This window comes from Serinus canaria, chromosome 2 (genome assembly GCF_022539315.1).
Source record: "Serinus canaria isolate serCan28SL12 chromosome 2, serCan2020, whole genome shotgun sequence".
In the NCBI taxonomy this organism is placed as follows: Eukaryota; Metazoa; Chordata; class Aves; order Passeriformes; family Fringillidae; genus Serinus; species Serinus canaria.
Window position 1 is genome coordinate 92,687,038 of NC_066315.1, and position 23,934 is coordinate 92,710,971.

The window sequence follows — 23,934 nt, forward strand, 5'->3', positions numbered from 1 at the left end:
GTGTGATTTTTGTGTTAGCACAACCATTTAAATTTCACTGGGGAGGATGAGAAATTAAATATTTCTTCTTTCAGTGCAGAAAAGACAAACTCCCCAAACCAAATCATCAATCTGTGGCACCAACCACATGACAATAATGCTGGTGTGGAAGAGCTGAGGGCAGATGCTGATCCAGTGGTGCTCCATTAACAGAGATGTAAAGGGCTGCTGCTGGAAGGGTGTTTGTGAAGTGTATCCTGACCTGACTTTGAAAGCTCTTAGCTAATGTGGACAAATGTCAGAAGCCCAGAGCAGCAAAAGCAAGTGAGAAAGGGCAGAAGGCCATGTAGTATTTATTTTCCAAGTGGGGACCCTTTGGATTTAGATGTTTTGTGTTAACATTGTAAGAACATGTATGGGTTGTAAGCATTTGACAGAGTAGGTGAGGAGAGGCAGCACTTTAATCTTGTGACTCTTGTAGTTGGTTTGGAGGTGGGTATTTGTTGTCTGCTCGTACTAGCTTCTGACAGCTCCGACTGGGAGAGGGTAGGCAGGCCTTACCACAAGGAGGGATTGCAGAGGTGAATTCCTGTGCAGAGATAATTTGGAATTTGCTCCACAAGAAGCCTGCCAAAGCCTGCAGCAGCATGGCAAGGGATCATGACCTGGATCATGACCTTTGTGGAGCTGGAGCTCCTGGGAGTTGGATAGGCAGCACAGCAGAGTGGTTTGGGCAGCAGCTTTGGTCGGGAGCCTTGGGAAGGGAAAGGAAGAGGGGAAGAAGGACTGGAAACTGCTGGGGGCCAGAGAGGCTGACAGGGCTTGACAAGAGAATGGTGTGACCAGTGCAAACACTGTCCTTTCCTTCAGGACTGGAAGTCTTGCATCTAGACATGTAAGGCTGTGGATTCTGTGGTTCACCTTGGAGTGTAAAGTCTTTCCGTGTGATTGCTCATACTGTTTCTTTATTCCCTGGTAAATGCTGGTCATTTCTTGCAGGATAGACAGACAAGGTGATTTGTATCCAGCTTTAAATATCTTCAGTTCATTATCAAAAAGCCCAATCATCCTTTTTTTTTTTTTTTTTCCTGGTATCTTTTCTTTTGAACATCTTATTTTCAGCTTTCTGTAAGTATTTCTGTGGAAAAATATCTCTGCTGTTAGGCCCTGTGCCAGTTCAGTCCATGCAGACTGCTTTAGTCCTTTAGATTATTTATTTCCTTGATTTCAGGTATTTTTCTTTTCTGGTTTTAGGTCTCACTTGAGGCAATTATGAAGAAGGTAAATCTGTAAACCCTATGACAAGTTCTGGAATAAGGTTTTCTTTTGATCTGTCTGCCAGGCAGGCAGATATTTTAATCAAATCTCATATCAATTGTTCAGGCATACATTAGAGTTCCCTTCTGAAAAATATTTTTTTGGTTATCAAATTTCTTCACTGAGGAAATTGCTTCACTCAGAAGTCTCTAAACAGTTTATTTTTGCTGTTTAATCCAAACTACCTCTAAAACTCTTGGGAGTTCTGTTGTATTGATTGTGAAGTGTAAAGGTCTTGAAATAATTTTAGAAGTGAAATAATTGTAAAAGTGTAAAGGCCTTGAGATAATTAGTATTTTAACAAACTACCTGCCTTTCATTGAATGTATTGCAATGTTTTTATATCCTTCTCTCATTCTGCTGCAGCAATTCCATGGCTCTGCTCCTAGGTCTGTGCTGACATTCTCCACTGTGCAGCTTCCAGACAAAGCTATTCTGACAAGCAGGACAGAGCACGGTAGCAGAAATCTCTTTCCCTCTGTCCTGGGCAGTGACCAGGGTGCAGCATCCTCAAGTGCTGCAGTGCCAGGGGTGCAGAGAGGCTTTAAACTGTGAGAGCAGCCCAGAGCAGCCTCAGGTGTCTGTGGCCCAGCAGCAGCCCTGCCATAAATGTGCTCAGCTGTGATTTCTCTGCTGACTTTGAATATGGCACGTGGGATTTGTCCTTTGAGTAATGTGGCTGGCAGGTTTCTTCTCAGAGTTCAGAGCTATCAGCTTGATTGTCACCTTCTAAGATCCCGTACTATTACATGAAAGCTTTTTAAAATCTGGTTAGGGTGAGCATTGCCAGGCAGACAAAAACTAACATCTGGAGTGCTGAACATTCCTGAAGTGACACATTTGTAAAGCATTTATTGTGTTTTTAAAATTAGCAGTCAGCTGCTGATCTTTTAGGGAGAATGACTTTCTCACCACCCATACCAAAGGCAGAGCTGGAGTTGCCTGTGGCTGCTACAGTGTCCATGGGAGAAAGGGATTTCCTCTTAATGCCAGCATCTTGGACTGGAGCCAAAACTGAAGACCTGCTCCTCTGCTTCCCCAAAGGGCTTGTCTTCCACCTCATGGATGCAGCTGGTGGTGTGGTTCTTGTCCCCACTGCAGTGTGAGCTTCTTCCACTTCAGATGTCAGGTCAAGCTGGAGGTGTGAGTCACTGCATTGCCCCAGGACACAGGGGCTCATCTTCCACCTCCTGGGCACAGCTGGATATGCAGGGCACAGCTGGGCCTCTGCACCATCCCGGGGCAGGGAGCTGCCCCCCTGGGCTTCTGCCTCCCATGGGCTCAGGGGTTATCACCGTGATCCATCAGTTCCTGAGATGTTTCTGAGAAGCTCTGTGAACAAATTTTGTGTGACTGGGAGAAACTGCTCTCTTCTGCTCCTCTGACCTTTCACCATAGGTGTTCAGGTGAAAATCAGCTCCAAAGTGAAGATAATGTATCAGACAGTGACTGATGGCTGTGGGCTTGTTCTGATTGTAAAGAGTTGCAGTTTAGGCAGACTTGAACAATCCTACCCCATCTTTTTCGGCTTGTATTTGTTTGTTTGTTTCTTTGGGAGGTATGTTTTGTCAGCTTCTGAAGAGCCACATCTCCAGTTTTGTTTTACATACACAAAAATTCAACACAATGGTAAAGGGCCTATAGGCTTATTTGTGTCCAGGTATTTCAGATATTTTTAGAAATATTGGCAAAGAGGTATGCCATACTCAGAATGTGTCATTTATACCATTGTGGTGTACTGCAGAATTTTCTGGGGAAAAAAAAAGTTGTAAAAACTACCACCATAAATCCCCCTCATTGTAAATTCTGTAACCATGATTCTCTGGGGTCACTTGTGCTATTAAAATCTTCAGTTCAGAATATACTGGGGCCAAATAGAGAAATCCAGAGATATGGCAATGTACCCTTGAAGGATGCATGAAAATGTCAAGCTTATTGATTACAATCATCCTGCAGGTGATCCACAGCTTCCAGAAACCTGGCTTGTGTTGTGCACTCTTCTCTCTAGGACTGCCATACTCCTGTAATTTGCTTTTTACCTGGACCTGCTCTATACAAGGCTGTATTAGAAAACAAACTTCGAAGTTACGTCCTCAAACCAGCAAATCAGTGTGTTATTTTGGGGGGAGTTAAACACATTCTTATTCTCTTTATTTTAACATATGAAAATCTTCTCTACAGTACTTTGGGCTCTGTTTGGATTTAGTTGGGTTATTTGGTCTCAGGAAAAGTTAACACACATGAACACTGTGATTCTGTAGAACTAAAATGCAGCTTATTGAAGTTGCATTTTATAGCCTTATGCTACAAGTAGTTTCTCTGTGGTCACAATCAAACCATGGTTTTGAAAGGTAGCTTATTTGGTTAACTTACAACAAGTGTATTTTATTCTGCAGTTTATACTTTCTAAACAATAAAATACCACTCAGACAGTTAAATCCTGATCAAGAAAAACACAGAAGTGTTAACAGGCCCTCTTTGGAGGTACTACATGATTGGTTTTAACAGGAAATATTCTGCTGCTAGGGTTTTTATGTGCTGCTTATCATGCTCTGAGCAACTTCTTTGAACCAGCTGGTTCAGTCACTGCCCTCACTTCATTCATTTCACCTACATTTCTTTTTGTGCTGCTTTTAAGGCCCTGTTTCTCTATGGTATTATGCAAAAAAAAATTAACTGTAATATTGGGTACCCAGTTGATGGGAATAGGTTATTTTCCAGTAAAACATAACTGATGTGGAAAATACAAAAGATAGCAGAAGTTGTGAGGTCTGATGGAAGCACTACTCATTTTGCCATACTTTGGTGGGTGGGGGATATATCTAAGTTTTACAACCTAACAATTACTCAGACTCAATGCAAGTGAAGCAGAAAAGATAAATAATCAAGCAGTTTTTGTCTAATACTGGTCAGTTGCACAATTTTTAAGGAATACAAATGCTGATGGGTCAGCAGGTGATTCAATTTCTCCTCCTTAAGTACATGAAATTGTTTGTTACAAATGATGCTCCAGCTGGCTTTGCTGTGGGAGGCTCTTTTGTGAGATGTTCGAGATTAAAACAAACCTATATGTTCTAGTAACACAAAGGAACGCTTTTCTTTGAAACTGGTGGGTGGATAAAGTTCTTTGTTGAAGTTTTAAAAAACCTCTCTGCAGGCCATGTGGAGAATTGCCACATGCTTCTCATAGATTCCAAATTTCTGCCATAGCAAGTCCCACTGGTTTCAACCACAGGCTCTTTTGTTTTCTGTACTGGCCTTTGTAAGCCTCAGCAAGTGGAGGCAGTGCCAGGAGTTGTGGAAAACAAGAGCGAGAGGGAGCGAGGCAGGCCTACACTGCTGCATTCCTCTGCAATGGTAGGGCACCGTGTGGGCTCTGCTTCAGCTCTTCATTGTGAGCCAGAGGCACGGATAACCGAGTGCCCAGCTCTGTGAAGGCATGCGGAGGGCAAGGCACTTTCTGCAGTCAAGTGGATTGGTTTTAACTACAGTCTGATGATCAAAAATTGTTCTCGCTCAGGGGATGCTTTTAGCCTTTTTGAATGCCTCTTTTTCCTTGTTTCTTTTCTTTACCCATCCTCACAAGCAAACCATCCCTTCACACACCCACAAGGCTCGTGACAGTCCTGAGCCAACTTTCTCTTTCCTGGTCATGGAATCGTTGAATGTTGCTATAGAGCGCGACAGGGCGCAAGGAACCAAGACTCCATCAGAAGGTGTATAAGAGAGATTTATTGTAGCAACATGTTGCCTTTATAGTTTTTCAAGATATTTACATTTGCCTAACAGACACATGCACTGCCCATTGGTCAGAAGAAGGAAATAAAGTTCTCAATAGGTGGACAAGGAGCCACGTCATTCTGTGAGCCAGCTAAAGTCCACATCTTCTAACTTACTCTCTTCCATCACATTGTCATGGGGATAGCCTTGATGCCTTCCTTGAGAGACATATGGGGCTTTCCTTCTCTTTAGGAAGCCTTTGCTGGCTCACGAGGACAGCACAAAATGTCTTTCCTACAAAGCTGGAAAAGACCTCAAAGATTGAGTCCCACCTTTGACTGAGCACCACCACATCAACTAAACCACAGCACTAGGTGCCACATTCCTTGAACACTTCCAGGAATAGTGACTCCATCACTTCCCTGGGAAGTCCTATTCAGTGCTTAATCACTGGTAATTTCTTATGAAGGTGTTCCACTGAACTGCTGAAATACATGCACAGCCCATTAAAAAAGACGATGAAGAGGAAATTAGGCACCATGCAGTGACAGATGATGTGTAACTTAGGCCTCCCAGCTAATTTCTTTTATGTTGAATCTAATGTGACTTACACAGTAGGTTGAAGGGAAAAAAGGTCTGTTGCCCCCCTGGTTTTAAGCCTCAGCATCAGCAGTAACAGGAGAACACAGGGATCTGGTATTCAGCTGCTGCTCCAGTTCTTGTGGTTGGAAACGCCTCGCTGGCTGCTTTGCTTTCATCTCTTTCTTTGACATGGGCAGAACTGACTGGCTAAATTTCTTCAGTAAGAACACAGAGGAGAGGGAGTTCTTAAAGGCATAAATAATACAGGGTGTACAGGTCTGGGGAAGGTATGGTGTTGTTTTTCCTCCATCAAGTCTGAGTCCTGACTCCTGGAGTGCAGCCCTCAGTGGGCAATGGGATGTTGATGTGTTTCAGCCCACGGTAACCACACATGCTTTCCATTAATATCCAGACTTTGGGCATGGACTGTGGGTTATTACTGCACAGACTTGGCAGTGTCCTCATATCTCTGACATGCAGATGCTAGGAGTTGTGTGTGCCTTGGTGAAAACACAGAAAAGGCTTCCAGCAGGAAGACTCCTGATATATCAAAAATCTCTGGCTCAGACAGTATTACTACTTTTTACTCACTGATACCATAAAATGTAATTGCCTTCAGCAGAGTGATAATGTTGAACATAAGCTGTAATGAGTATACGGCTTATTTTTAATTTCTAATTTTTATTTTGTAGTCATTTCACAGAACCAGCCCTCTCAAATCATGAAGTTGTCAGCAGAACTAAAAATTATGTGCTGTTTGCTGATTCACAAAATAAGATTTAGGCATATTTATCAGAATGTCACCATTTCAGCTAGAAGTCCCATTGCTGTGTGTTTTCACCAACTCATTGGTTGCATTGTGGTTTTACTGGGCAAGTTTAAAAAGTCAGTATAGTTACCCTACCCAAAAAGATACCACAGCAACAATTACACTGTGCCAGCACCACCTTAGAGGGGTTCTTCTCCCAAAAATGTTTGCTTTACTGCAGAGCAATGCTTAAGGGATGCATTTATCATGAAACTGGTACTCTTGTAACAAGCAGTGGTTCACAGTTACATATTAAACACTTTGGGATGATAAGTCTAGCAGAATTTAGGGGAAAGAAAAAAAATCAAGATATTGATTAACCTACTGAACTTGCAAAATTAATATGTTTTATTAATACTACTACAGCAAGTTTTTCATTGACTGGCTTTTTGGGAAATTGTTTCAGGAGAGATTTTACTCTCTTAGCTAGTAAAATAGGTAATACTTGTGAGTTGATGCCAAAGTATGTCAAATGTTTGAGGGTTTGGGGTTTTTTTTAATGTTTTGGATAGTATCAGAAATAAAGTGAGAAGAATCACACTTAATGTTTTCATACTGTAGTAGTTAGTGTCTGAAAGAATTCACATTCTCCTATGCAATTTTCAGGTTTTTCCCTACAGCATAATTTTATGCTAAAAAGTACATATTCCTATTCTATTAATGCTAAAAAGTACATATTCTTATTTTACCTGAGTGAATTCAGTACTTTTTTTGAAATGTGAGCATAAATAATATAGCTGAAGTGTCAGCTTCAAAGACGGTTGATTCCATAACAGGATGTGAACTACATTTTCCTCCTCTTCATCAAACGTTTTTGTGTTTTCATATGAGCTCTGCTGTAAGGCCAAACTCTGCTACCCCAGAAGCTGCTCTTCAGCAGGAGAGGACCAGGGAGGGCTTGGAGAAATGAGATCTTTCATGAGTCTGAAGGAAGCTGTGCCAAAACTTGGGTATTAGCAAAGATCTAGCAATTAATAGATCCTATTTGATCTATTAATTTTTGGTTAGGCATCAGCTCTTAGGGGGCATAAGGCTTTCTGCAGAGAACAGCTAAGAACTGGTACTCCATGAGGTACCAGGGATTCAGGAAAAGCAGGGTTTGTCAGGCACTTGTAAAGTGTTAAGTGGAACTTTCATTCACCCAGCTACAACAATGTAGTCTAAATGTCTAAACCCATGTTGTGCCTTTACCAACAGCAGTGCAACAACTTTCAGCAGGCTCAGCCACTGATCCTTATTGACCCAAGATGTAGTATAGAACTAAACTTTGTCTTTTTCAAATTTAATTCAATAGAAATAAATACTGGACCAGGTGAGGGGTTTCACCTTTTACTGTGTTTTTAACACTAAGTTTTATTGTAAGGAAAGTTATGCCACAGCAGACCCCTTATTCACTGCTTCAGCAGATCCGTGTAGGAATGTCCTCAGCTCATCAGTGGAATGGAAACACCCTCACAACTTTTTTATTCTAGTCTGATAAGAGCTTTGTTTGCTGTAAAATATCTAATGAAAGAAGTGAGAGAGGGAAATCAAAGGAGTGCATGTTATGCTTAGCATGTGCTCATTTTTGTGGTGGTTTAGTCTGCATCTTGGTTAGCCCATAGAAAAAGGCAAAGTTCTTGTGCAGAAAAATATCATTCCTTCAGTTATGCTGAAGCTATAGAGAAAAGTTGCTCTTTGGGTGGAAGTTTTTTTTCCTGAAGGTGATAAGCTTTGGCAAGGAGGGAGGAGAGCAAGCTGTATTGGAAGTGATCTCTTGGCTAAGTGCAGAAGGAGTGTTAAATGTGTCATGTGAATCTGCATCATGAGATACACAGGCACTTCTCTCTGAGTTCACTCTGCTAGAAAATGGGGAGAATGTTTGTGTATAGGCTAAATGCACCAGCACATCCGTTCTGGTTGTGTTCAGAGCTATGACCAAGTGTTTGTTTCACAATTATACTGCATGCCATCCATTACAAACAGAAATATTTGTCCAGAATTGATTCCCAACTGTTTGACAAGCATGAGACAAACCCAGTAATTAGGTCTGTGAATTGAAATGTCTGATGGCATATTGCCTTCTAACCATATTAGAGAAGTTAGGCTAAGAGCCATTTTTTGTCTGCAGTGTCTTAGCATAATGAGGATGAATCAAGCTTTTGCAGTTCAGATTTAACAATGGAGACATAATTCTTTCCTCTGTCTCCTCAAATACTTCTGTAGTGAAGTCTAATGGCTGGGGACATGCTGTTCTGCTGTGGGCTGTGCTGCAATAAAAGTCGAAACCAGGAGCTGGATTGTTGTGAAATTGTCTCAGCTCAGAGTTGGAACCCAGATATCCTCAGCTGCAGCATGTAGGTAGTGATGATGGATATTTTTTCTGGGGCCTTTTATTGTTTCAAGTGCCTGATATTACCACCAATGTTATTAGAAGCCACATATTCCAAAACAGTGGTCTCAGCCTCTTAACTAATGCAAGGCAAGCTATTACTAATACATTTGTCTTATTGCTGTAGCTTACCAGAGATCTTTAAATCTCAGCTGTGACAAAGTTGATGAATTTCTAGGTGTTACCTTTTGTTGTTCAAGTGACTAAACATAGATGAATCAATACAAAAAGTCAGATGTTTTAACCAATATTTTATTGTCAGCATTTCAGTAAAAATACTGAAATAAACATAAGAATTGAGGACTATACTGCATTGTATTTCACTATCCAGTTGACATCTATAGAAAAGAGAGAACCAAAAAGGTAGAAAAGGACAAATACAGATTATATTTCTGAAAGCACTGAAAAACAGTGCTCTGTATATATAGATGACTTAGGCTTAAATGAAAAGTTGATTTAGAAGTTTAATAATTTCCATCTTCATACCCTGAGAAAAGAAGGCAGAGAAAAAGGAAGTGTAATTGATCACAGCAGCCTGTCGTTATGATAAAGTGTATTAAATATTTGATGTTGCAGAGTTGATTAATGCCCTTTCTGGCCTTTCTAATGAGTAAATAATACTTTAGATTTCATACAAATATTTAAGCACTGTGACTGCTGATCTAAGCCTCTCTTGAGAACCCAAAGTAAGGTAATGTACTTCAGCTTTTATCAGCTTCATCTTCCTCGTTTGTTTTACAGCATTTGTAGAGGGAACAGCAGTAGGAATGTGAGAGGAATTACAAGTATCTGCAAGAAAGCAAGACTGGAGAGGAGTAGGAGGAGATGAAAAACTTGTAATCTTTTTTAAAACTCCTAGCTTAACAACGTCTTTCCAGGCTGTCCTCTGTATGGAAGCAGCCTGCAGACTCAAGGAGGGACTGTGATAGAGCAGCCCTTCCGAGTGATCCATGAGAAGGATAGTTGTATCCGAGGTCTCTCGATGAGGGATTGTCCTCTGCATAGAACAAATTTCTGTGGTTCTTGAGAGGAGTTATTTGAAGCATTGGACTGAGAGGTCCCAACCAATTAGCAGCTTCGGGAAAAGAGTTATTTTCATTCTCAAGAAATGGGATAAACTATCAATGTCTAATCAAACACCAAGGCCACACTAGTTTTAAAATACTTATATGGGATCTAATTCCTATTAAGGATTGGATTTATTATTGTCTCTTTGAAAGCACCTTTGGACTTTCTCTTTGGTTTCATTAACACAGTGCTAAGAATTTTTTGTCCATCTGTATTCCTCTTTTTGGAAGTCACTTGGAGTCTCGTTCTCTCTGGCTGGTTTTGGGCTAATGTGAGGAGTTGCTTTGCCTGTGCTCTCATTTGTGCAGCTCTCAAGGACCATATGCACTTACATATAAATAGAAGACACTTCCATCCCCTTCTACTTAATGCCTATGGCAATGCATTCTGCTTTACTTCATTTTACAAGGATTAGCAAAAAAGTGCTTAAGATCTCTTCCTCCCTGGGCAACTTTCTTTTGTACATGTGATATGGTTCAGGTCGTGTGCTCTGTTTTAAGAGCGAGCTTCATCTTCCAAAGAAAAACAACTTTAAAAAATAGTAGCTATACAAAGCATTTACAATAGGTTCTAATAGAAGTCTAAATATTTGTTTTTAAATGAACAAATAAGCATACATTTATATAGTCCATTAATTCTTGATGTCCTTAGGACATTATTAAAGTGATCTGTCTCTCCAAATGCACTGGAAGACTTTGATTAGTTAGTAACAATATTAACAGTATCTCTCTAACGTGTTTTTATATATTAGAGAAGACATAAGCATGAAGAGAATTTAGAGGCAAACTTAAATGTGTGCTTTCACTGCTGAGAGAAAGCCTCCAGAAGCTTTATCCTTGATAGCCCACTGCGTATGCATTGGGAGAAGCTACTCTTGTGGCACAAATACCCTTCTTTGTTGCTTACCAATACCCGTATTCAGAGGCACAAAGAACAACTGTTGTGAAAAATATTAGTATGCAGATGCTCTGGTGTTTTGTTAATGCATTTAATTAAATACAATAACTCTTTTGTTTGCTTTTCTTTTTCTGTCCTTGAATGGATTGGTATTATGGTATAGAACCTAGGCTTAGAGTTGCTGTTTGAAATGTTTTGCAGTTTCAGAATGTGTCACACATCCAAGTTAGTTGCTTTTCTTTTGTTCTATTAAGAAAGTCATTTGGGTATGTTAGTAGTTCCTAATAAGTTTGAGAGCATCTTTTCAGGAAAACTAAAGTTCCAAAGTTGCCAGCAAATATTTTCACCACCAATGAGGTCTTCAGTGACAGTTAGGCACTGGTTAAATAATTGTATTCCTGAGAGCATTTCAGATGTTTTAACCTAAGAAATTTTTCTTGAACATTTTCTAGCTAGTTTTCACAAACGAAATAAAAAAAATGCACAGCAAAACTGCATTTTATGATTTTATATGGAAAACTGTAGCAGGCTGATTATAACCAATTGTAACCTACACACAGGTTTTGCAGAAGCCATCATTGTGCTGTCTTGTGTTGTTACCCATAAAATTATTTCAGAATTATTCTCAGCCTGAGAAAAGGTTTCTTTAGTGCCCTCTGGATGGGTGAAACCATATGAAATGACTGTGTCAAGTATAAAATTGCTCTGCTGAATCAGCAAAGTACTTGAGCCCAGAGTACTTTGAAAACACAGCAGTATTTGCCAGATCCTATCCTTCCAATGCAACAAGGACCAAATCAAATGAGGATGCAAAAAGGTAATTAGGAGACTCTAAAGGTAATACATGACTAACTTATTTCTGGATTTCTGAGCCCCCTTAGCTCCAAGAGACATTTCTGACACAGAGTGTGTGGGAGGTGTCTGTGCTGAAGGTTGCTCCTCAAGCAGTGACCTACTAATACTCTTTTGGTGTTCCTTGGAGATAAGGCATGTTCTTCAGTGGGTTCAGTTTCCTTTAGAACAGGAGTCATGGTATAGACCATCAAAACCTCCATAAATTTCTGTCACTGATAGAAGGAGCTACTACAGGTGAAGGAAGGGCTGAGTGTGTTGCAGCTGATGCTTCTCAGGTATTTTACTGGGTGCATCAGAGCACAGCTGTGGAGAAGGCAGCAGGCATTTCGCTTACCACAGGGGTCTGTCTTGGCACCTTTCTTGGCTAAAAAAAAAAGCTTGCTGGTAATTGTTATTGTCATTTCTCACAAGCACTAAATACAAATTAGACAGTTTAGCTTTAGGCCTTCAGCATCAGTACTAGGACATTGTACCTAGAGTGCCAGGATCATCATAAATGGACAAAAACTATCATGAGAGGCCAAGTAGAAATTGCAGTTTAGTGCTCTCCTTTTTTTGAAGTGAGGAAAATTTCAATAGTGGGGCAGAAAACCCCTTCCCCTCACTGTTTGTTTGATCCATATTGTAGTTATAGCATGGGATTCCAAATGAGGCCATGAGCTCTGACATTATGGAGAGGGAACATGCACTTGTGAAAGCACAGGTCTGCAATGTCACTGGGTTTTTTATCCCCTGTTTTGGAGAAAGATGACCTAATTAGAGTAGCAGTTCTCAAGGGAAAGTACAGGGACTCTGATTACTCACTGAAAGCCTCCTCATCCACAAGCCTTCCATGTAAAAAACCATGGAAGTTTCAGTTATGCTTCAAGTAACCTATCAATCTATTTATAAACGTGTTAAAAAGAAAACCAAAACCTACACACACACACACACACACACACACACACACACACCAAAAAATCACCTAGAACTACTGCAAATTTGTGTGAGAACATCATTCTGGTTTCAGTTCCAAGATAACTTAATGTTCTTTAAGGCTGGAAGAGAACATAGTTTCATTACAACTGCACATCTTAAGGGTTTTGTATGAAATGAGCATCTCAAGGCAAGGGAAAGAAAGCAGCATTGTTCCAGGGCTGTTTTTCACAGGCCTGCATTCATATCTCATCCTTGTTGTTTGCAGGAGAGGCAGATGTGAACCAGAACAATGGGACCTCCACGAAGAGCCCAGCGGTGACAGACTCCAAAGGCACAGCAGACCCAAAGAATGCCTGGCCCGAGGCCAACCCAGCTGACAGGACTGGTCGCCCCCACTTGATCCGCCTCTTTTCCCGAGATGCCCCAGGAAGAGAAGACAACACCTTCAAAGATCGGCCCTCCGAGTCAGACGAGCTACAGACCATCCAAGAGGACAGTGCAGCAGCTTCAGAGAATTCGGATTTGATGGCTTCACAAAAACGCTCCTCTTTCCGGCACGGATCAAAACTGGCGTCTGCGAGCACTATAGACCATGCCAGACATGGATCCCCACGGCACAGAGACTCGGGTCTACTTGACTCGCTGGGCAGATTCTTTGGAGGTGAAAGGCACGTTCCCCGCCGGGGCTCGGGCAAGGTGAGCTCTGAGGAGTAGAGAACTGCAAGGCTACAGCAAAACACAGTACAATTAAACAGGAAGGGTGGGTCTGAAAGAAAGGTCTCACTGCTATAAGGCAAGAGTTGACCTAGCCAGCGGGATGGTACTTGTAATATAATGCTTGGCTTTAAACTGAAAACAGCAACAACAAAAAAAAGCAAAGATCTGGGAAACAAGAGGACCTACTCTGAGTAACACAGAGTATTAGAAATCCAGGGGGTTCTAGAAACATTACTGGGAGGAATTTTTATGAGCATTTATTGTGGCGTGCTGTGTGCATTTCTATGCTGTGCCATTTAGAGAAACTTCAGTCTGCTTTTGTGTGTTGTTCTTAAATATTTGCAAAAGGGAGCTGGATGAGAGCATTAAATACAAGACGATCTCTGCATATCTTGGCACTGACTGTGGGGCAAACTTGGAAATAGATGTTAGAAAAAGAGTTGTGGCCAAATTCTCAGCTTGCTTGTGCAAGAGTATGTTCAAGGTCAGTTAAAGGACAGCAGGTTTAAGGACAGCATTGCCGGGGAGATGGCTTGACAGATACTATCCTGAATCCCAGATGTACAAAATAATCCAGCTGCTTTATTCTGACAAGAAGTTGAGATTTATTCCAAGCATTTCATATTAGAAATTGTATATCAGGCCATTTCTACACTATCAGTTCAAAACCAAGGGCATCGATGAAAGACTGTTAATTACATTCTTCCCTTTTCCAGGATACCTGCCTCCTCTGATAAATTATGCAGCTGGCATATTAGTTCACTGTTATTCAAGTGACAAAGTTTAATATGTTTTCGCTGTACCTTTTGTCATGTAATTGATAAGTGGAGTCTTGTGTTTGTGTGTCCACACACTACATAGGCATTCGAATGGAACTGCTGTGGGGCTGTAAAACTTTTCTTTTAGCTGAATTTGTTGTAGTTGCTCAAGTTGTGTGTTGCAAAATGCAGAATTCATGGTTGCTGGCTGAGCCTAAATTTTTGAAAATCCTTTGACAGCCTTTGAGGTCTATTCAGTGTTCCAGCCTGTGATCTGTGCTGTCTCTCAGTGCTGACACAAACTGCCCTGTGGTGTAAAACTGATCTGTGGTGGTCCCACAGCCGTGGCTTTCAGTGCCCTTCACAGCTCCACACCTGGAAGCACAATGTGTAATAACCCTTCCCTGAAGAGTTGTTGCAATGTAGAGACCACTGGATGAAAAATACTCTAGAAACTTAAAACCAGAAGCTTCTCACACTTGGTGGGCGGTACTAAGCAAGCTGGGTGTTTTGTTCTTTTTATTTCTCACCTTTACCAACAGGGGCCTGTAATGCTATTGACAAAGATTTAGCAACCAGGCAGTTTTTTCTGTAGCAACATTTTTGTGTGTAATGTTCATAAATGCAACAAGCAGTTGCTGTGAGCATGAAGAAAACCTCTTTTCTTATTGCTACTGCAAATAACAGAGACTGTTCCCAGCTGCTGTTTTCTGGGGCCTGCTTGGCCAGCTCAACTCTTGCTGTTTTGTTCATGTACTGTGTTACTTGATGAAAAATAGTCTATAAAATGTTCTTTGTACACCGAGGCGACAATACCAAAAAGTTCAGATTCTGCATACAGAATATACAGAGGTGTGTGCATTCCTGTGTGGCAATAAATCAAACCAATCAACTCAGTTTTTAGGAGTAATGACTAAAAAATGTCTGCCAACTGTACAAAGTCTGTATTTTATTCTTTGCCATGAACATGATTGCAATGATTCTCTATAGATTATGATGTAATTATGTATGAGAGGACAGGACATCATGTCTTTTATCTCTGCTGTAAAATGCTATTTTGAAGAACTTAAATGTCTGCAAAACAGAACAGAATTATGGACAATTCTGACATTTTTTACCAAGCAGAAGTAGTTGTTTGGGGTTTTTTCCCTTTAGAACAACTGCTCGTAGTGTTACAGAGTCCCGATTTGCAGATCTGAGCTGGAAGCACAGAGAAGTTGTATTATTTTGGCAAAAGTCTGTCACATTAGGACTTCCAGTGCCAAAGCATCTCTAGCACTCTTCCACACAATGATAATATTGATGTACATTCTAGGAAACATTCCTAGGAAACTCTCTTGTGGGAGGGCTTCAGTGTGGAAAGTATTGAGCAAGTGGCACAGTCATTTCAACTATTATTTATTTAGCCTCTTTGAAACAATGCCTTTTGGTTTCTTGTATCAAGAAAGGCTTGTGGTGTCATTTATTTATACAAGAGTAGACAGAGGAAATCTACATGGCTCATTTGTGCTTAAACCCTAAATAGTTGTTGCCATTTGCTGAATTTTGTAGACGTTCACTGATAGATGATGAAGGTGTTGATGGATCAGCCAAAATAGAATGAAGTCACTTGGCAGTATTCCAGACTTCACTAAGTAAACAGGTCTTTGGTCAATAAGATACCACTAAAAGCACCTTAAAGGATGAATTTCAAAGGCTTGAAAAATTCCTAGAGCTGCACTGTTTATTTGCTTGCACTTTTTTCTTTTTTTATTTTGAAGCATTTCAAAGCAATTCTGCAGCTGCCTTTCTTGCAGTCTTCCTTTTTCAGCCAGCCCATGCCTCAGTGGGTGCATCTCAACTACCCACACCAGCAAGCACTGGAATGCAAAGACAACACTTGCTCTTTGTACAGTTTTAGGGCTGACATTCAAGCAAAACACATTATAAATTCTTTGTGGAGGCATTTTCTTCTTGCATCCATAGCTAAGAAGTACATTAATGAATAATATTCTCTATTGTGTCCTGAAAGGTGGGGTGGGAACAATGCTGGGACTGTTTCATGGGCCTCCTTGTCTCATGTGGAGACAGGTTCTCCCCTGCCCTGCAATTCTGAAGTTAAATTGCATGGGAGTTCCATGGGAGTTGTTAAAAATAGAAATACTGGAATGTACAGAAATACTCCTTTTCCTCTAAGGGGCAGCAAGTGCATTTGCCATTTTTCCCCCAATCCCATCGAGATTTTTTTATAGCTGAAACTCAATTAAAACCAGCTTGAATTTTGTACTTTTAAGAAAAACTTTTAAGGTAGAATATTTGAAACAAAACTGTTGTTGTGCACAGCTCAAATTTAATCATATTAAAAAAAGAATTTTAAATGGTGGCAGAAACTGTGGTGCAGACATTTTAAATAGCATGCAAGAGAGAGTAGCATAACAATAAATTATTTCCTTTCTAATCTTTATAGAATATTTGTCTAAGCAAGTTTGTTAAAACGATCAAATGTTCTTTGTGCCTCCTAGATTCTGAGCCTGTATTCAACTTCAGTATGTACTGACTGCTGTTTTGTTTCTTTGATGCAGTTGTTTTGTAATCCTCTTGTTTATTTTAGGTTTTTTTCTACTAAGTTTGGATTGTGAAACAAAAACATTTCTCTCCTCATTTAACATTTTTCATTAACGTACTAAACTTTAAACTACACTTGTGACACAGATCAAACAAACCAAAATATGTGAGTGACAGTAAATAATAGATGAGGCAAGACTTGGTGAAAGATTGAATCAATTTCTCTTTTACATTTTGCTTCAGTTCTGTACACATCCTTGTAACTGTCCACTGTTGCCTGAATGAAGCCTTGCTCCTGTATTTCCTTCCCAACTTCTATGTGTTTGGGTGCAAGAAATATGGAATGTAGAGGTGGGGCTTCCCCATGCAACAGACAGATACAAGGCAGGAGCAGCACTGGGCTGAAGTTCTTCTCAGCTTGAGCAGAACCAGGGTTTAGGATCAGCATTTCTGAATCAGCAGTTCCAAACCCACTCCTGAGCTAAGCAGTTGCTAGAGTGGGGGTCTACAGAAATGGTTGTGATAACCATGCAAAGGCAAAACGTTTAGGAACCACAGTTTTAAATAATGTCATAGAGGGAAAAATTATTCAGTATATATATATTTTTTTTTTTTGCACTTGAACTCTATTCACATTTCCTGTGGAAGCTTTAATGTATACTACAGCACCATGAAGAATTTGAAAAGCAGTAAAATCAGTGCTAGTCTGACTAGTATATGATGTGATTTAAGTAAATACTTACTGTGATTTTAATTTCCAAGTCTTAGTTTTCAGGGAGTGGTATTGCTTGTTACACTGTTTTGTAAAACCTGCTGTGCAAGCTGTATGCTTGTAAAAAAAATTATAGAGTTTATTGTGGTTGTAACAATAATTTTGTTTTAATCTTTTGCTTTTTATGTGCTTTATGTATTCATTAAACTGTTTACATCACAAAACCCAGTGTACTAATGATTTAATTTGTTTTAAATCCTTTAATCCATTAACAGAAGTTGCAACAAACTACTTGTACGTAGCAGGTTTTTAGTTCACTAAGAGGCTGCATGTCCTTCTGCAAAATTCAGTTAGAACAGTGCATTGGACAGAAGGGAATAGAGAGGTTTCCTTCTGGAAGGAAAAGGTGGGCTTTGAATAACCAAAGCTCCTGAATCTGATGTTCTCACTGAATCTGGCCTCTCATTTGTAGCAGCCTAAAAATGAATTATTGTAACAGAACTGCCAGTCTGAAGCTCATTTAGCTTGTGCAGTGGTAGAACCTCAGACTACTTTAGATTTGCCTGTTTTCAAAAAAATCACCTGTACAAAACAAGGCAATACCAACCGGTGAGTACGCACACCATGTGAGACGTGAAAGGTCTAGGAGCCAACATCATGGGATTGACTTTGACATGTTCATTTAACACCTGTATAACCATAAACATGTTATTTATGCCTAATAATTAACACATTACTTAATGCACTGGAACTTGCATTTTCAAGGAGGTTACTAATTGAAGTAATTATTACAAGGTACTAGAGGAATTTGGGAATTGGGAATAGGTTAAATGCTCTTTAAGTGGTACTTCAAAGTGCAAGCACTAAATTTTGGTAATCTATTAGTAATGCTTCTTGCTCACCTGACATCAGCTGCATGGCAAGGTTTGTTTAGAAATGGGACAAAGTATTTGGGGCTTGCTTATTTGTTTTACCAGTTAAAGAGAAAATCATGACTGGGGAGATTGCCTGTGTGCTTCACTGCTTTTACTGGTTTTTGTATGGTCTTGTGCCTCTTGCATTCAGAAATGTATTAGTAACATGTTCAGGCTAAAATACAAATTAATCAACTAAAGCATTTGAAGGATCTCTGTTTCTAATCACTCCACAGCAAAAGGTTTTACCCTTTCATTAAACTTCTAACAGGATCTTTCAGTTCAGTCTTTGCTTGACTATTTCTAAGGTCTCCTATCCACTAATATGATATAATAGTAACAGTAGTATGTGTAAGTTGCATACAGAAGAGCTCCAAGGATTCTTTTAAGCACTTGGTGAAGTTCAAAGCTTGTGGTGCCCTTTGCCTGGGCCTGAGCCTGATGGCAGAGCTGGTGGAGGGGCACTGATGGAAGCTTTGGGATCTTTTGGTGGGAATTGGCCTCAGCTGTTCTCAGCCATGCCTCTCGTGTTTACCTGCATGGCCCCTCAGCCCAGATGAGAGTAAGGTCTGGATTTAATTTTTAATATATCAGAGGGGGTGTTTGTTTAAACAAGTGCAAGGGCCAGGCAGGGATGTACATACAGATCACCAAAATGTACATACAGATGGTCAAATAGAGCTATAAAAAATTTAGCACAAGGATTTTCTCTGCCTAAGAACAATGTAATGTTTACTTCTCTGCAGCTGAAGCAGTTTGATAAGTAAGAAATTGCTTTATATTAAAATCTGCTAAATTAGTATTTTCTATCACATTCCTTGCAAATGAAGAACTGCATTAGCTTTAGCACTTTCCATCCTAGAATGCCAAAATAAATTATTGTATGTACTTCAGCTGTTTTTCAGGTTACACAATGGTAAATGCTTCCAGATAGAAAACCAGAGCAAAAGTTACTACTTTTTTTGTTTCTGACCTTGTTTTGTACCTCTGTCATCACATAGCATTAGTAACAATTGCTGGCTTTCACCTTTTTTACTGATGCTAAATATCTCACCATGTTCCCGAAATGGTCTCCATTTAAGACACATTACACTCCAAAGTTACTTGGTTTCATTTCTGACCTCCACAAGAAATCGTCCACTGCCATTTTCAGTTGATTTTACTGAATTTTTACAAATCAATTAAAATCAGTTAAAAACTATTTCTTACGATGCATCTACTTCTCCATTTTTGATACATCATAAAATTAATGTACCTTGGAAACTGTATGAGCCTCAGGTTTGGAGTGGTCCATCTTCCCCACTTTATACTAACAGTATTATTGGAAATTTTAACCATGTATTTCTTTCAAAGAAATATTCTATTAACAATGCAATGTCTAAATATTTCATAAGAGTAAACCCTCCTTGCTATTACACTCTCTCTACCAGTTATGCTGAGACAGGCAATAGTGCTTTTACAACCTGTATGAGAGATTAGCTTGTCACTTGCTTACCTATTAAAGGCAGAAAAGAAATAGAATTGGGCCAATCCCTCAAAGATGAGAAGTGATCAAATATTTTATGGGTGGGTGGGTGGTTGAGTATGTGCCATCTGAGATTTCCAGAAATCAAGGTTGTAGTAACTTTTTTCTGGCCAGCAGCTGCAAAGTGATTGTGTATTTATAGCTTTGTTTCTAAATCATTCCCATACTGCTTATTGTATTACCTTTATGACTATATGAAAATACCAGGGAACAGGACATCTAAAAATTGTATAAATTACTGCTTTCTTACCAATGGCCATACCCATTTGTTTTGCTGTAGCGACAGGAGCCAACAGATGCATCTCCACCAAATATGCAGGTGATCAGTAGAAACTGATCATGGTGAATACCAATGCAGGATGCCTTCCATATCCTGCCCATGTACAGTAAAGTCCTAAAGGCTGTGAAGTTTGATGGTAGCAGAAGCTGCTTGGACAATACCTACTAGCCAAAGTCTTCTTTTTTTTTTTTTTTTTTTTTTTTTTTTTTTTTTGTGCTGGAGTGATGATTCTCAAACAAAATCCTAAACAAATCCAGCCAATAAAACCCCCACCCAAACCATGGATCATTTCAACAAAGTTTAATCTTTGTCATTGATACCAACTTGAACAATAACAGAACAATACTGAGTATGCATCAGAGACTATGTCCAAGCAGATATAGAACTACTGTCATGAAGAATATTTGAATAAAATCATTCACGCTAGGCAGAAAAAATGCTTCAAAAAAGCCAAGCCAAATTAAAGCACTGGGTTTTGCCTCCGAAACCATTTATCAAGTGTCACAACAATGGAATAAACTGGACACAGGGAAAAAATCCAAGAAAGTATGATGGCACAGGTCTCCCATTTGAGTCCCATCATAAACCAGAACTCTCCTGAAAAACCGCCCCCATTCTTCTTTTTTCCCCAGTAATTCTTTTACCTGCTAATTTATGAACACTAATCATCAAGGCACTAAAGGGGGGCAATGGGGTTATGGAGAAATGTGGTTCTGGATCATTGACTGGCACTTCTCTTGATGGGAGAGTTCTCTATTGTTTCCTTCCTCGTGTTTCTTACTTTTCAGTCATCTCTACTCACTGTCACGTTTGCTATTCCTGTCATTCTGCTAAGAATTCTTCCTCTTTTCGTTCATCGCCTATTTCTAGACAAAGATTGATCTCAGCACAACCCTGAAAGGCAAAATCTCCTGCATTCTACATCCCTCTTCCTGTCAAGTCTCCTCTATACCTTTGAGCAAGCAATTTAATTTCTGTCTTAACTTCCACATTAGTAAAAATTAACAGTACCATTACAGGGATGAGTGGCTCATCCTTCCTAAAGTGATTTTAAAAGCCTGCTGAATTAGGTAATTAACTATAATGTCATCACCAGATCAGCCAGTGGGGAAGACGTCAGCATTCCCGTTGTTTTTGGTAACAGATCAGCAAGTCATGAACAGCCTGGGACAAACACTGCCACCAAGAGCAAACTGCTACCTGGGTTGTACATGAACAAAGATGGAACCAACACCACCAGAGCTCTGATTTAGCAATGCATGCTCACAGAAGTTCCACTACTGCTAGAATAAGCATGGAAAAATACATCCCACATGGGCTGTGTATTCTGTTGCTGCCTGGTGAGTGGGTAGCAGCACTGGAAGGTTCTGATGAAGTGTCAGCCATGCCCAGGAACACAAAGCCCCATGGACAAAGCCCCTCCAAATCCAAAGATGAAGCAATTTCTGTATTCAAGTGCCTGCCAGATTTCTCATTAAACTATATCACAGATTTCCATATTATTAAAATTAGAAAAAACATATATATTTATTGAAATAATGCATCTCAATTACTGTTTGGCGTACATATTTAGAAACCATACTGACTACCTAAATTTGAACCTGGATATGAATTGCACTAGAGCTTGGGATTCAGAGTCTGTTTCAAGGACTAACACAGAATCAGCTGAGTGGCTCTCAAATTCCCTGTTGAACTTTCAGCTTTTTCTTCCCACAGAACAGCACAGTGTTCATCACATAATGCTTAAAAGATAATTTTAGTCTACCAGTACAGTTCCAAATGTCTTAGTGGGGGTGGTTAAGCATTATGGACAACCTACAGGTTGTGGAACAGTTTGGTTTTCTAAGACAATCTAAATGCAATTTTCACGTCTGTGAGAATTTGAAATATGTGGATTTTTTATGATATCTTTTAAATTCATGCACAGACACTTGTTAGGTATCTTGTGATGAAAAGCTGTTGGAAACCACAAAACCCACTGAACCTGTGAAAAAGCCCTTTGTTTTCCACCTTTACCTGTTTGACTGCATTTTAAATCAGCTATTTCCATATTTTGTATGTGCGGATTTTGCCAGCAGAGAAACAACATGGGACATACTTTAGATCATCTCACATTCTGAAGCAGGCAGTAAAAGCGCACAATAGTGGTACCAAAAGGAAATGTAAAAAGCTGTAAAATCAAGTACTCCAAAAGTATCTTAATACTGTTATTGGCACAAATGCATATCACAGACTGATGAGGACTTAAGAGCTATTTACCTGCATATGGAATCTTCAGCTATAAGCAATCCTCTAGTGGAGGATGAGAGCCCTCAGAGAGATGAAAATACGCATTTAAAAGTCCCTCCTAATGCATCTGAGTTGCAAGATCTGACATATCCTGTTTATAGCAAGCAAAGTCAGGGATGGATTTCATGGGATTTCATGACTGAAAAAAAAAACAAGCCTGTAACTGCTTAACTGTATCCATTTTATACCCAGAGCCAGTTGTTGTACAACACTGAAAAGCATGCATACATACATACATATATATATATATATATATATATATATATACATACATATACATAAATACATACACACCCATACACAAACACACACTTTGAAATCTTCAGGTCAACTGGAAATGTAATAACAACCTTGCACAAAACCCCAAATGGAGCCCATATTACTAGTTAATTAATGTTAACTAACTAACAATAATTTATCAATTTTAAATTTATTAATTTTTCATTTATTAAATTTTAATTTATTAACAAAATAATTTAAATAAATTTTTTAGTTAACAGCTCTTACAAGGTACTAATACAGGTTGTGCCAGTAAATGTAATTAGTCTGATGTGAAAGTACATGGCTAACACAGGGAATGCAATTCTAATGGGAATGTATAGCTAATGTTGAAACTTAAAATACCTGCATGTTTTCTTTGCACTGCATTCACAGTTACTCTCTTTTTTTTTTTTTTTTTTTGTCTTAGTGGCCAACATACCACCATACTACCAAGGTAGGTGACACAGTAAAACAATGCTACTTTCCTGTGCATCACCATAACAAACCACAAAATGTATTTAAAAAAAAACCACTCCCCTAACAGGATAACTACAGGATAACTACGGGTATTTTATGTATGTTGTTAAGAATTCTTATTGAGATTATTAATCCTTAAAACTGTTGATTTCACAGTTAAGTTGAAAACTATGTTTTTGTTAGTATATTTCCCAGTTACTGCTTAAATTTCTAGTACTGGTAAATCTTTTTTACTAAGATCATTCAGCTTTAGGGTTCCTTTTGGCTTTTTTGAAGGTGCAGCAGAGTTGACTTAGTTGAGATCCTAGACTGAGATCAAACATTTCATTTATGTTAACTGGGAGCAAGAAAAGCTGAGTGTTCTTCTATTCAGTTACTGAAGAATTATGGTATGTTTAAACTTTCTTTAAGGGCACAAACTGAGGCACCTCCATTTTAAACTTCACCACCAATATCCAAGGCTCTGAATTCACGCTCATACTTGGCAAGTACATTTCAAAATATATCAATGTGGAAGCCAAGGATGCCTTTTATTGACAATACTCTCAAGACTGAAATTCTTAACAATATTGCAAGAGGTGTGGGGAGAACTCACTACAGCCCCCGGGCGAAAGAGACAACTAACACAAAGAAATAAGAAGCAAATGATATCCCTTCCTAAAATACAGTTGCTCTTCTCTATTCCTGTAAGGTTTTAACAGGAATATTATTTAAATCCAAGCACTTAAAGATATTTAAAGGTAAATAGTGATGATCTGAATGAATTAATGAAACATGTGATAACTGTTAAATTGAGTTCATTCAAAAAGGTCCACTTATGTCACACCATCTCAGTAGCCCATCATAGTAGTATAAATCAGATTTCTCTTTTAATTTCAAATCCATCAGAATTTATCTTTTAACATCTACAGATATTACATAAACAAAAGCAGTCTCTAAAAA

General features: G+C 39.3%; 1 protein-coding gene across 9 annotated transcripts in view; it reads left to right on the forward strand.

The window, feature by feature from the left end:
* Nucleotides 1-23,934, forward strand: part of MBP (myelin basic protein) — a 108,894-nt gene that overhangs the window by 78,300 nt on the left and 6,660 nt on the right. For 7 of the 9 annotated variants that reach the window (XM_050971829.1, XM_009101571.4, XM_018908203.3 and 4 more), the window contains 2 exons: nucleotides 12,781-13,211; nucleotides 22,943-22,969. In XM_050971829.1, coding sequence (XP_050827786.1) covers nucleotides 12,781-13,211; nucleotides 22,943-22,969 — 458 coding nt within the window. The remainder of the gene's footprint in view (nucleotides 1-12,780; nucleotides 13,212-22,942; nucleotides 22,970-23,934) is intronic. The other 2 variants (XM_018908199.3, XM_009101592.4) reach the window with 1 other exon arrangement.